Genomic DNA, 15,835 nt, shown 5'->3' with positions numbered 1-15,835 from the left:
TTAGAGCTGTCACTCACCCAAAACCTTCAACATCCTGTAGAGGTTGTGTCTGTACCCAGACCACCTATATTTAGAAAACTCAACAAAAGATGTATCAATAAAAATGTAATAAAAATGGATCCTACCAAATTAATGGATCAAAAAAATCTGACAATTAAAAGCGGACTATTAAATATCAGATCTCTCTGGTCTAAATCTCTGTTAGTAAATGACTTGATAACTGATCATCAGATTGATTTACTCTGTCTCACAGAGACCTGGCTGCAACAGGAAGAATATGTTAGGATTAATGAAGCAACTCCTCCCAGTCATATTAATTATCATATTCCTAGAGATTCAGCAGGAGGAGGAGGAGGAGGAGGAGGAGGAGGAGTGGCAGCAATCTTCCACTCAAGTTTATTAATTAATCCAAAGCCTAAACTTAGTTATAAATCATTTGAGAGTCTGACTCTTAGTCTCTCACCCAAACTGGAAAGCAGAGAAACGGATTGTATTGTTGTTGTTTATCTCCCACCTGGTCCTTATTCAGAGTTTCTAACTGAACTCTGACTTTTGATCAGATTTAGTGCTGAGTTCAGATAAAGTGATGATAGTGGGAGACTTTAACATTCATGTTGACGTGGACAACGACAGCCTCAGTTCTACTTTCAGATCATTATTAGATTCTATAGGCTTTTCTCAGAATGTAAATAAACCCCGTCACCGTGGTAACCACACCCTCCATCTGGTTCTGTCGTATGGGATGGAAACTGAAAATGTAATAGTATTTCCTCCAAACCCTGTTTTGTCGGACCACTTCTTATTAACATCTGAAGTTACAATAATGGACTACACAGCATGTGGGAATAAATCCCACGACAGTAGATGTCTGTCAGATGATGTCGTGGCCAAGTTTAAGGAAGCAGTTACATGTTTATCCTCTTCGATGCCGTGTGTTAAAGCAGTGGAAGACATCTACGTTGATCTTAGTCCCACACAAGTGGATCATCTGGTAGAAAACACTGCAGTATCTCTGCTACAACTCTAGATGATGTCGCCCCTCTGAAGAAGAGAGTCATGAACCAGAGGAAGTTGTCTCCATGGTACAACTCAGAACTACGCTCTGCTAGGCAGCGACTAGAAAGATGGAAAGGAAATGGAGTTCCACTAATTTAGAAGAATTTCACCTGTCTGGAAGGATAGTCTAATATTATATAAGAAAGCTCTTGGTAAGGCCAGAACTTTATATTATTCATCATTAATAGAGGACAAGAACAACCCCAGGTTTCTTTTCATCACTGTAGCAGGCTGACAAAGAGTCCCAGTTCTGTTGAGTCCTCTATTCCTTCAGCTCTCAGCAGTAATGACTTCATTAACTTCTTTACTAATAAAATTCTTACTATCAGGGAGAGAATCGGGCCGACGCTTCCTGACACCATCACTGATGTGATGTTAAACACAGCAGCCCTGAAAGCAACTGTAGGACCAGATGTAAACTTGGAACATTTCTCTCCTGTTGAGCTCTCTGAGTTAACTAGAATTATTTCTTCATCTGGATCCTCTAGCTGTCTGTTAGATCTCATCCCAACTAAACTTGTTAAGGAAGTCTTCCCTTTAATTAATACTTCCATATTAGATCAGATTAACCTATCTATTGTAACCAGCTATGTACCGCAGGCTTTTAAAGTGGCTGTAATTAAACCTTTACTTAAAAAGCCGACTCTTGATCAGCTGTTTTAGGAAACTACAGACCAATTTACAACCTGACGTTTATTTCTAAAATCCTTGAAAAAGTTGTTTCAAATCAACTTTGTGATCATTTCCAAAGGAATGATCTGTTTGAAGATTTTCAGTCTTTAGAGTTCATCATAGCACAGAAACAGCTCTGGTGAAAGTTACTAAGGACCTTTTATTAGCCTCAGATAATGGACTCGTCTCTGTACTTGTTCTTCTGGACCTCAGTGCTGCTTTTGATACGATTGATCATGCGATCTTATTACAGAGATTAGAAGACGTTATGAGGATTAAAGGAACTGCATTAGACTGGTTCAAATCCTACTTATCAGATAGATTCCAGTTTGTCCATGTCAACAATGAGTCTTCCAGACAAACAAGAGTTAGTTATGGAGTTCCACAAGGCTCAGTGTTAGGCCCAATACTTTTTACTTTGTACATGCTTCCATTAGGAGATGTCATCAGGAAGCACTGCATCAACTTCCATTGTTATGCAGATGACACTCAGCTATATCTTTCTATAAAACCAGATGAAACTAATCAGTTAGTAAAACTTGAAGCCTGTCTAAAAGACATAAAGGCCTGGATGACCAAAAACTTCCTGCTTCTAAATTCAGACAAAACAGAAGTTCTTGTACTTGGTCCTAAACACCTCAGAAACTCTTTCTGTAATCACTTAGTTACTCTAGATGCCGTTGTCTTGGCCTCCAGCAAAACTGTGAGGAACCTTGGAGTCATCTTTGATGAGGATTTGTCCTTTAGACACCATATAAAGCAAATCTCCAGAACTGCCTTCTTTCATCTACGTAATATTAATGAAATCAGGAAAATCCTTCCTCAGCGTGACGCAGAAAAACTCATTCATGCGTTTGTTACTTCTAGACTAGATTATTGTAATTCCTTGTTGTTAGGATGTTCAAATTACTCATTAAAAACCCGCAGCTGATCCAAAATGCTGCAGCAAGAGTACTGACGGGATTTATCAAGAGAGATCATATTTCTCCAGTTTTATCTTCTCTTCACTGGCTTCCTGTTAAATCAAGAATAGAATTTAAAATTCTCTTGATGACTTACAAAGCTCTACATGACCAGGCTCCATCATATCTTAGAGATCGTATATAACCATATAATCCTAGCAGAGCACTTCTCTCCCAGTATGCTGGTCTACTTGTGGTTCCTAGAGTTTCCAGAAGTAGAATGGGAGGCGGAGCTTCAGTTTTCAGGCTCCTCCCCTGTGGAACCAGCTCCCAGTTTGTGTTGGAGGGGCAGAAACCCTCTCTGGCTTTAAGATTAGACTCAAAACGTTCCTTCTTGATAAAGCCTATAGTTAGGGCTGGCTCAGGTAGACCTGAACCAACCCTTAGTTATGCTGTTATAGGCCGAGGCTGCTGGAGGACCTCGTTACATGCTGAGCTTCTTTTCTTTCCTCCTACTCTTTAACTGACTCATACCTCACCATCTTCTTCTCTCCCATAGTTTCTTCTTATTATCTGTTGTCTCCATTCAGTTCCTTCACTCGTGTAGTTTCTGTTCTTTCTTTTCCAGATGTCCCGTCATGGAGCTGCATGTCTCTGCTCTGTGATTGTCGTCTCCACCAACAGTTCTTCTCTTCTATCTCTATGCTGTCCTTTTCTCTCTCTGCTCTCCTCTCACCCCAACCGGTCGAGGCAGATGCTCCGCCCACCTCTGATCCTGGTTCTGTTAACAGATGCTCCGCCCACCTCTGATCCTGGTTCTGTTAACAGATGCTCCGCCCACCTTTGATCCTGGTTCTGTCAGAGGTTTCTTCCTGTTAAAGAGAGTTTTTCTTCCCTCTGTTGGAGGTTTTTCTCCCTTGAAGAGGAGTTTTTCCCTCCTAGCTTATGTGGGAGTTGTTGAATTATTGAATTGTTGGTTTCTCTGTATAATATTGTAAAGTCTTGCTGTAAAGACTTTAATGTGTTAAGTGCCATGAAATAACCTGTGTTGTGATTTGGCGCTATATAAATAAAACTGAATTGAATTGAATAGAACCACATTGTACTCACAGAGCTTATTCTACAAACACTTCATCTTCTGGAACCACATCATCCTCTAGAACCAAATCATCCTCGGAACCACATCATTTTCTAGAAACACTTAATCCTCTAGGGCCACGTCACCTTCGAGAACCACATCATCTTCTAGAACCACGTCATCCTACCAGAACTTCTTCTAGAACCACATCATCCTCTAGAACCACAGCATCCTCAAGAACCACAGCATCCTACCAGAACTTCTTCTGGAACCACTTCATCTTCCAGAACTTCATCATCCTCTAGAACCACCCCATCCTCCCAGAACTTTTTCTGGAACCACATCATCCTCTAGCATCAAATCATCTTCCCAGAACTTCTTCTAGAACCACATCATCTTCTAGAACCAAATCATCCTCTAGAACCACATCATTTTCTAGAACCACGTCATCCTCTAGAACCACATCATCTTCTAGAACGGCATCATCCTCTAGAACCACGTCATCCTCTAGAGCCACATCATCTTCTAGAACCGCATCATCCTCGCAGAACTTCTTCTAGAATCACATCATCATCCCAGAACTTCTTCTAGAAACACATCATCTTCTCGAACCGCATCATCCTCTAGAACCACACCATCCTCCCAGAACTTTTTCTCAAACCACATCATCCTCTAGCATCACATCATTCTCCAGGAACTTATTCTAGAACCACATCATCATCTTAGAACCACATCATCTTCGAGAACCACCTCATCCTCTAGAACCACATCACCTTCTAAAACCACGGCATCCTCAAGAACCTCATCATCCTCCCAGAACTTTTTCGAGCACCACATCATCCTCTATCATCACATCATATTCCCAGAACTTCTTCTAGAACCACATCATCTTCTAGAACCAAATCATCCTCACAGAACCACATCATTTTCTAGAACCACATCATCCTCCCAGAACTTCTTCTAGAACCACATCATTCTCCAGGAACTTATTCTAGAACCACATCATCATCTTAGAACCACATCATCTTCTAGAACCACCTCATCCTCTAGAACCACATCACCTTCTAAAACCACAGCATCCTCAAGAACCTCATCATCCTCCCAGAACTTTTTCTAGCACCACATCATCCTCTATCATCACATCATATTCCCAGAACTTCTTCTAGAACCACATCATCTTCTAGAACCAAATCATCCTCTAGAACCACATCATCCTCCCAGAACGTCTTCTAGAACCACATCATCTTCTAGAACCGCATCATCCTCTAGAACCACACCATCCTCCCAGAACTTTTTCTAGAACCACATCATCGTCTAGAACCACATCATCCTCCCAGAACGTCTTATAGAACCACATCATCCTCTAGAACCACATCATCCTCACAGAACTTCTTCTAGAACCACATCATCATCCCAGAACTTCTTCTAGAAACACATCATCTTCTCGAACCGCATCATCCTCTAGAACCACACCATCCTCCCAGACCTTTTTCTCAAACCACATCATCCTCTAGCATCACATCGTCTTCCCAGAACTTCTTCTAGAACCACATCATCTTCTAGAACCAAATCATCCTCACAGAACCACATCATTTTCTAGAACCACATCATCCTCCCAGAACTTCTTCTAGAACCACATCATTCTCCAGGAACTTATTCTAGAACCACATCATCATCTTAGAACCACATCATCTTCTAGAACCACCTCATCCTCTAGAACCACATCACCTTCTAAAACCACAGCATCCTCAAGAACCTCATCATCCTCCCAGAACTTTTTCTAGCACCACATCATCCTCTATCATCACATCATATTCCCAAAACTTCTTCTAGAACCACATCATCTTCTAGAACCAAATCATCCTCTAGAACCACATCATCCTCCCAGAACGTCTTCTAGAACCACATCATCTTCTAGAACCGCATCATCATCTAGAACCACACCATCCTCCCAGAACTTTTTCTCAAACCACATCATCCTCTAGCATCACATCATCTTCCCAGAACTTCTTCTAGAACCACATCATCTTCTAGAACCAAATCATCCTCACAGAACCACATCATTTTCTAGAACCACATCATCCTCTAGATCCACATCATCCTCCCAGAACTTCTTCTAGAACCACATCATCCTCCCAGAACTTCTTCTAGAACCACATCATCTTCTTAGAACCACATCACCTTCTAAAACCACAGCATCCTCAAGAACCTCATCATCCTCCCAGAACTTTTCTAGAACCACATCATCCTCTAGCATCACTTCATATTCCCAGAACTTCTTCTAGAACCACATCATCTTCTAGAACCAAATCATCCTCACATAATCACATCATTTTCTAGAACCACGTCATCCTCTAGAACCACATCATCCTCCCAGAACGTCTTCTAGAACCACATCATCTTCTAGAACCGCATCATCCTCTAGAACCACACCATCCTCCCAGAACTTTTTCTAGAATCACATCATCCTCTAGCATCACATCATCTTCCCAGAACTTCTTCTAGAACCACATCATCTTCTAGAACCAAATCATCCTCACAGAACCACATCGTTTTCTAGAAACACATCATCCTCCCAGAACTTCTTCTAGAACCACATCATTCTCCAGGAACTTATTCTAGAACCACATCATCATCTTAGAACCACATCATCTTCTAGAACCACCTCATCCTCTAGAACCACATCACCTTCTAAAACCACAGCATCCTCAAGAACCTCATCATCCTCCCAGAACTTTTTCTAGCACCACATCATCCTCTGTCATCACATCATATTCCCAGAACTTCTTCTAGAACCACATCATCTTCTAGAACCAAATCATCCTCTAGAACCACATCATCCTCCCAGAACGTCTTCTAGAACCACATCATCTTCTAGAACCGCATCATCCTCTAGAACCACACCATCCTCCCAGAACTTCTTCTAGAACCACATCATCCTCTAGAACCACATCACCTTCTAAAACCACATCATTTTCTAGAACCACATCATCCTCCCAGAACTTCTTCTAGAACCACATCATCTTCTAGAACCGCATCATCCTCTAGAACCACACCATCCTCCCAGAACTTTTTCTCAAACCACATCATCCTCTAGCATCACATCATCTTCCCAGAACTTCTTCTAGAACCACATCATCTTCTAGAACTAAATCATCCTCACAGAACCACGTCATCCTCTAGAACCACATCATCCTCCCAGAACGTCTTCTGGAACCACATCACCTTCTAGAACCGCATCATCCTCCCAGAACTTTTTCTAGCACCACATCATCCTCTGTCATCACATCATATTCCCAGAACTTCTTCTAGAACCACATCATCTTCTAGAACCAAATCATCCTCTAGAACCACATCATCCTCCCAGAACGTCTTCTAGAACCACATCATCTTCTAGAACCGCATCATCCTCTAGAACCACACCATCCTCCCAGAACTTTTTCTAGAACCACATCATCCTCTAGAACCACATCACCTTCTAAAACCACATCATTTTCTAGAACCACATCATCCTCCCAGAACTTCTTCTAGAACCACATCATCTTCTAGAACCGCATCATCCTCTAGAACCACACCATCCTCCCAGAACTTTTTCTCAAACCACATCATCCTCTAGCATCACATCATCTTCCCAGAACTTCTTCTAGAACCACATCATCTTCTAGAACTAAATCATCCTCACAGAACCACGTCATCCTCTAGAACCACATCATCCTCCCAGAACGTCTTCTGGAACCACATCACCTTCTAGAACCGCATCATCCTCTTAAACCACATCACCCTTATAGATCTTCTTCTAGAACCACATCATCCTCCCAGAACGTCTTCTAGAAACACATCATCCTCCCAGAACTTCTTCTAGAACCACATCACCTTCTAAAACCACATCATTTTCTAGAACCACATCATCCTCCCAGAACTTCTTCTAGAACCACATCATCTTCTAGAACCGCATCATCCTCTAGAACCACACCATCCTCCCAGAACTTTTTCTCAAACCACATCATCCTCTAGCATCACATCATCTTCCCAGAACTTCTTCTAGAACCACATCATCTTCTAGAACTAAATCATCCTCACAGAACCACGTCATCCTCTAGAACCACATCATCCTCCCAGAACGTCTTCTGGAACCACATCACCTTCTAGAACCGCATCATCCTCTTAAACCACATCACCCTTATAGATCTTCTTCTAGAACCACATCATCCTCCCAGAACGTCTTCTAGAAACACACCATCCTCCCAGAACTTTTTCTCAAACCACATCATCCTCTAGCATCACATCATCTTCCCAGAACTTCTTCTAGAACCACATCATCTTCTAGAACCAAATCATCCTCACAGAACCACATCATTTTCTAGAACCACATCATCCTCTAGATCCACATCATCCTCCCAGAACTTCTTCTAGAACCACATCATCCTCCCAGAACTTCTTCTAGAACCACATCATCTTCTTAGAACCACATCACCTTCTAAAACCACAGCATCCTCAAGAACCTCATCATCCTCCCAGAACTTTTCTAGAACCACATCATCCTCTAGCATCACTTCATATTCCCAGAACTTCTTCTAGAACCACATCATCTTCTAGAACCAAATCATCCTCACATAATCACATCATTTTCTAGAACCACGTCATCCTCTAGAACCACATCATCCTCCCAGAACGTCTTCTAGAACCACATCATCTTCTAGAACCGCATCATCCTCTAGAACCACACCATCCTCCCAGAACTTTTTCTAGAATCACATCATCCTCTAGCATCACATCATCTTCCCAGAACTTCTTCTAGAACCACATCATCTTCTAGAACCAAATCATCCTCACAGAACCACATCGTTTTCTAGAAACACATCATCCTCCCAGAACTTCTTCTAGAACCACATCATTCTCCAGGAACTTATTCTAGAACCACATCATCATCTTAGAACCACATCATCTTCTAGAACCACCTCATCCTCTAGAACCACATCACCTTCTAAAACCACAGCATCCTCAAGAACCTCATCATCCTCCCAGAACTTTTTCTAGCACCACATCATCCTCTGTCATCACATCATATTCCCAGAACTTCTTCTAGAACCACATCATCTTCTAGAACCAAATCATCCTCTAGAACCACATCATCCTCCCAGAACGTCTTCTAGAACCACATCATCTTCTAGAACCGCATCATCCTCTAGAACCACACCATCCTCCCAGAACTTCTTCTAGAACCACATCATCCTCTAGAACCACATCACCTTCTAAAACCACATCATTTTCTAGAACCACATCATCCTCCCAGAACTTCTTCTAGAACCACATCATCTTCTAGAACCGCATCATCCTCTAGAACCACACCATCCTCCCAGAACTTTTTCTCAAACCACATCATCCTCTAGCATCACATCATCTTCCCAGAACTTCTTCTAGAACCACATCATCTTCTAGAACTAAATCATCCTCACAGAACCACGTCATCCTCTAGAACCACATCATCCTCCCAGAACGTCTTCTGGAACCACATCACCTTCTAGAACCGCATCATCCTCCCAGAACTTTTTCTAGCACCACATCATCCTCTGTCATCACATCATATTCCCAGAACTTCTTCTAGAACCACATCATCTTCTAGAACCAAATCATCCTCTAGAACCACATCATCCTCCCAGAACGTCTTCTAGAACCACATCATCTTCTAGAACCGCATCATCCTCTAGAACCACACCATCCTCCCAGAACTTTTTCTAGAACCACATCATCCTCTAGAACCACATCACCTTCTAAAACCACATCATTTTCTAGAACCACATCATCCTCCCAGAACTTCTTCTAGAACCACATCATCTTCTAGAACCGCATCATCCTCTAGAACCACACCATCCTCCCAGAACTTTTTCTCAAACCACATCATCCTCTAGCATCACATCATCTTCCCAGAACTTCTTCTAGAACCACATCATCTTCTAGAACTAAATCATCCTCACAGAACCACGTCATCCTCTAGAACCACATCATCCTCCCAGAACGTCTTCTGGAACCACATCACCTTCTAGAACCGCATCATCCTCTTAAACCACATCACCCTTATAGATCTTCTTCTAGAACCACATCATCCTCCCAGAACGTCTTCTAGAAACACATCATCCTCTAGAACCACATCACCTTCTAAAACCACATCATCCTCCAGAACCACACCATCCTCAACAACCACATCATCCTACCAGAGCTTATTCTAGAACCACATCATCCTCTCGAACCACATCATCCTCCCAGAACGTCTTATAGAACCACATCATCCTCTAGAACCACATCATCCTCCCAGAACTTCTTCTAGAACCACATCATCCTCTAGAACCACATCATCTTCTAGAACCACATCATTTTCTAGAAACACATCATCCTCTAGATCCACATCATCCTCCCAGAACTTCTTCTAGAACCACATCATACTCTAGAACCAAATCATCCTCACAGAACCAAATCATTTTCTAAAACCACATCATTCTCCCAGAACTTCTTCTAGAACCACATCATCCTCTAGAACCACACCATCCTCTAGAACAACATCATCCTGATCCAGATTCAACCTTCCTGTTTGATAAAGTTTATAGGTGGACCACACCTCCTCACTAATATCAGAGTTTCTGTCCTTTCCTCGATCGGAGTCTCCGAGAAGTTTCATAAATCTTTCTTCAGATGAGACTGAGATCAAAGAGAAGTGAAGAGCTCTCCGAGGCTTCTGGGATCTTTGAAAATATGACCTCTGACCTTCAGTGAAATAAACCAACACATTCATGTCCAAAGTCAACAGTAACATGAATCAGTCCCTCCAGGAAATCGCGATCTGGCGATCATAATGATCAACACAAATTCAAGCAAACTCTGCAATATCTGCGAGCTTACAATTTTTCCTCAAAAAACATCGTCATGAGAATCTGTGCTGAAAGTATTAAAACATAAAGTAAATCTTTTCAAACAAAACTCTCTTCATTAACAACAATAACTCCTCATTTCAACCAGAAAGTCTCTGCTGCTGTTTTCATCTCCAAATAAAACTCTGTTCACCGGAGGAACAGGAACGAGAGGAGAAACAGGAAGTGACGGGGTTTGTGGGAAATGTGTTCTTCACATTAAAATGATGATTAAATGTTTGTGATCAGAGGAAGTGATTCCATATTACTGGATGTTAAATGAGTTTTCTCCACACGTCCAGTTGTCAGAGACGTCTCTTTGTTGGTTTCATCCAGCAGGTCTATGTGTTGAATGAACATGAATTAAACAGCATCTAAAGCTCTTATTTTGACAGCTGATGTCGTCCTTGTTTCTATATTCCAGTCACAGACGGTCTGTTCTGGAAACATACGCAGCTTTTAGGACCTTTTAGGAGCTTTTAAGAGCTTTTATCTCCACGGTTCTCTAAGTTCAATAAATACATAAAAAAGATTAGAGCTAAAATATTTCTGATGTGCAGCATGATTATTATCACAGGAAGTGATTACAGATGTATGACTTTATTAGGTACTGATTGAAAAAAATTGCATATTTCTTTCTCAATTTTTTCTAATTCCTGCAATTTTACGGAAAAAACTCATTTAAAACTCCACAAATTATATCGACATTTATAAGAAAATCCACCGCAAAATCAAATACTTTTGATCACAAGAATTACAGAAAAACTTGGGACTGATTAACCAATAAAACCTGGTGCTGTACTCACGTCGCCCCCTAGTGACGGCTGCAGGTCACACTCGGCCGTGGGGCTCAAGTCCTGCCTCATCACCCAGATGGGCTCCTTGGGTTCGTCCGGTGTGTACGGAGACCTCACCGTCCGCGTCTTCACCTCCTCGATGGCCTCCTTGATGTCTTTGATGGCCAGAGAGATGGCGTCCCTCTTCTCCTGACTGTTCCTGACGGAGACGGGCTCCTCTGAAGGACCGGACCTCCCCTGCTTGGCGGCGCTGTGGTTTCTGTCCGGGTTGCTCTGAGAGTCCTGTTGGAGCGCTTCTTCCTGCTGCAGCTCTCCGTCCTCCTCTAAGATGTCCTCTGCAGCTCCGTCCAGACTCTGAGAGCTCAGACTTCCTTTGACCTCGGCGACGATGCTGTCGATGTCCTCCTCCTGGTCGCAGCTGTCTGCGCGCGGGTACGGGGCGAACTCTGCCTCCTTCTCGGGACTGTCCGACTCCCCGTCCGAGCGCTCGTCGTAGTGTCTGAGACGGGAGCCCACCGCCTCCTGCTGCTGGTAGCTGCCCCCCCCCACCGGGCCCTGCTGCTGGTAGCTGCCCCCCCCCCACCGGGCCCTGCTGCTGGTAGCTGCCCCCCCCCACCGGGCCCTGCTGCTGGTAGCTGCCCCCCCCCCACCGGGCCGGCCCTCCTCTGCAGCAGAGACTCCGAGTCGTCGGCTCGTCCTGCTGAAGATGACACGGATGTTGGAGTGTCACAGATCTCCTCGTAAACGTGCTCTGAGAGGGAGTAAATGTCATACGGCTCCGAGTAGGTCTCCAGTCCCCCGTCCCCGCTTTCCCCGCTGTCCCCGCTGTCCAGGCTCCGGCCGGCCGACACGCCGGGCCTCCCCCCGGAGTGGCCGAGCGGCTCGGTGTAGACGTAGTTGGAGTATCCGGCGTTGAGCATCTCCGCCGCGTCCTCTCTGTGATGGAGGACGTCAGCTGACGGTTGGTGCTGGAGCTGCGGAGGATCGTCGGGACGCTGCTCGGCCTCCGCTCTGTCAGTGTACCCCTCGGCTTCGGGCCGGACCTGGAGCTCGTAGTTTCCCGCCCGGTTCTCCGCCTCCGGCTCCAGAGACATGACGAGCAGCCCGTCGTCTCCCTCCACCCGGTCGGTGTGGGTGTGGAAGCCGCTCTCGGTGCTGGCCGAGCGGGCCAGCGCCGAGTCGTCCCTCTCCCGCTCGTCCTCCTGGGCCATCTGGGCGTCGTGCTGCTTCTCCTGCCGGGCCAGGTGTTGAGCTCTCTCTGCCTCTCTCTGCTGCCTCTGCCGGTGCCGCTGCTGCTGGGCTCTGATCCGGGCCTCGCTGTCCCCCTGTCTGCGGTACCGTGTCACCGCGGGTCGGGGGATGGGCTGGACCTGCTGGGACTGAGGGGACTGAGGGGACTGAGGGGACTGAGCTCCCCGCTGCAGCTCCGTGTCCGCTTCCTCCTGCGGTCGGCGCTGCCGGGCTTTGCTGCCAGAACTCGGTCCTGCTGAGGCCTCGCAGCGTCTGTAGCGCTTCTCCTGGTTGCCGTGGTTACGGGAGCGCCCGCCGTGGTTGTTGTGTCGATGGCGAGGAGGACCGTCGGTGTCCTCCATCACCTCCTGGCCGAGCTCCGTCTCCTGGGGGTTCATGGCTGTCGGGCTCAGGCGGGTTCAGAGACGGTTTCAGGAGTCCATCCTCAGCTGCTGCTGGTGGACACTGGGACAAGGAAGGACATGTGAGACACCAGAAGGACAGGACTCTTACTGGGTTTCTTACACAAGAAGTTTTTTCATCAGGAAAAACACCAGTCACGTGTCTTTCTCTCTCTGCTGCACCAACTCTTCATCTTCACCCCAAACATCTGGATTCTTCTTCATCATCACAAAGCAACATTCAGTCTCCAGCTGCAGCAGTGCCCCCTACAGGCTGCATGTGCTCATTACACTCCACAAAACAATGCTGACAACAAAAACACACTGCTGGTGGTCACGTTACCATGACGATGACAGCACTAGAGAACAAGAATGAATTGTAAACATGACAAAATATTTGTGTTCATAAAACTATCAAAAACAAATGAAAATCAAACAACAGACTCAGATGATGAAAGCAGCAACAAACACCGTAAATGTTCTCTGATGACCGTTTGAATATTATCATGTTTATTAGTGAAAAATTGACATCACATAAATCCATATTTAATTAAAAAATAGACCAACTTCAAATTCAAAATGAAAGAATAACATTTCTCTGTTAAACGTTTGATATCTTGTCTTTGCTCTGATATGAGTGAAGGTGATTTGAAATGACTTGTAGTTTGTTTGGAACATGTTTGACGTGTAATCTATGTTGTATCACCTGTTGCTGTCAGCTGGTCGTAGTGAGGTCACAGCTCACTCACATCCTCTGATGTTCTCCTTAGAACCACCTAGAACCCAAACAGAACAAAGTCCAGTTACAACGTCAGATGATTTAGTCAGGAACATAAAACTACGTTCAATATGAGGGAAGAAGATCAGCAAAGAAAGAAAGACGAGAGGAAGAAGAGAAGTCCTCTTCTTCTTCATCATCCTCTTCTTCATCATCTTCATCATCATCATCATCATCTTCACACACACAAAACACACACAGACACGCACACGCGCACACAGACACACGCACGCTCGCTCGCTCGCTCGCACGCACACACGCACGCACGCACACACACACTCATACACTCACACACACACACACGCACACACACACACACACACACACACACGCACACACACACACTCATACACTCACACACACACACACACAGACACACGCGCACACACAAACAGACGCACACAGACATGAAATAAGGATGAAATACAGATGAAATACAGACGAAATAAAGATGGAATAAAGACAAAATAAAGACAAAATAAAGACAAAATAAAGACAAAATAAAGATGAAATAAAGATGGAATAAAGATGGAATATATATGAAATACAGATGAAATATAGATGAAATAAAGATGGAATAAAGATGAAATATATATGAAATACAGATGAAATATAGATGAAATAAAGATGGAATATATATGAAATATATATGAAATATAGATGAAATACAGATGAAATAACGATGGAATATATATGAAATACAGATGAAATATAGATGAAATATAGATGAAATAAAGATGAAATACAGATGAAATACAGATGAAATAAAGATGAAATACAGATGCAATACCGATGAAATACAGACGAAATATAGATTAAATAAAGATAAAACAAAGATGAAATAAAGATGGAATATATATGAAATACAGATGAAATATAGATGAAATAAAGATGGAATATATATGAAATATATATGAAATATAGATGAAATACAGATGAAATAAAGATGAAATACAGATGAAATAACGATGGAATATAGATGAAATAAAGACGAAATATAGATTAAATAAAGATGAAACAAAGATGAAATAAAGATGGAATATAAATGAAATATAGATGAAATACAGACGAAATATAGATTAAATAAAGATGAAACAAAGATGAAATAAAGATGGAATATAAATGAAATATAGATGAAATATAGATGAAATACAGACGAAATATAGATTAAATAAAGATGAAACAAAGATGCAATACAAACGAAATATAGATGAAATATAGATGAAATAAAGATGAAATACAGCTGAAATAAAGATGGAATATATATGAAATACAGATGAAATATAGATGAAATATAGATGAAATATAGATGAAATATAGATGACCTGGTGCTGAATTGTTGGGACGAGGACTTTTAAAGCACCTCCACACACAATGTTTAGAAATCTTTCATCATCCATCATGAGTTCAGTCGTTTTCTTTACAATCTGACAGTTTGATGCTGAAATGATTTAAACTCTCTTTACAAATTAACTTTAACCTTCATGTATTTTATGATTGTTCATAAACTAATATTTCCACTGTGTGTTTGTCTTTGTCCAGCAGGAGGATGATTGACGGGAGCCAGCTGGATCAGAAGATCCACGCTGCATCAGACCAGAAGGATATTGTACTTCATCTCCACACACGTCCACATACTGCCCCCTGGTGGTGGTGACATATAAAACACCATCTGACCTGAGGATGGATGAACCGAATCACTGACCGATCCGGTTTTCATGTCTCATTTTTCCATCAGCAATATTCTTTAAATTAAAGATAACTTTTCTTGACTTGAACCAACATGAATGCATGTTAAGGTTAGAGGAAGAGATTAGTTTGGGTTAAATATTAAAGGCTTAAAGGTTCTCATGATGTATGCATTGACTTTTTCTATATTTTACGAAGACTCTGATCTTGGACGACCTGACAGGAAGTGGTCATGTGATCAGTGGACGGACGGACCTCCTCTGGACATCAGTCAGGACGATGTCCTGCTGAAGCTGCACTTCAACACAGAGGAGCTTTGGTTCCATAAAT

General features: G+C 43.0%; 1 protein-coding gene across 1 annotated transcript in view; it reads right to left on the bottom strand.

The window, feature by feature from the left end:
- The window catches only part of apba1a (amyloid beta (A4) precursor protein-binding, family A, member 1a), a 50,073-nt gene that overhangs the window by 29,024 nt on the left and 5,214 nt on the right, over window positions 1–15,835 (bottom strand). Inside the window, exons 3-5 of the mRNA XM_069139346.1 lie at window positions 13,745–13,814; window positions 12,058–13,102; window positions 11,417–11,968 (exon numbers count right to left, since the gene is read on the bottom strand). Coding sequence (XP_068995447.1) covers window positions 11,417–11,968; window positions 12,058–13,035 — 1,530 coding nt within the window. The 5' untranslated portion in view covers window positions 13,036–13,102; window positions 13,745–13,814. The remainder of the gene's footprint in view (window positions 1–11,416; window positions 11,969–12,057; window positions 13,103–13,744; window positions 13,815–15,835) is intronic.

This window comes from Embiotoca jacksoni, unplaced genomic scaffold (genome assembly GCF_022577435.1).
Source record: "Embiotoca jacksoni isolate LCO1_2020_lvr unplaced genomic scaffold, fEmbJac1.0.p SCAF_81, whole genome shotgun sequence".
Classification (NCBI taxonomy): domain Eukaryota; kingdom Metazoa; phylum Chordata; class Actinopteri; family Embiotocidae; genus Embiotoca; species Embiotoca jacksoni.
Note: the sequence above shows the minus strand (reverse complement) of the source record. Positions and strands in the feature narration are given on the sequence as shown.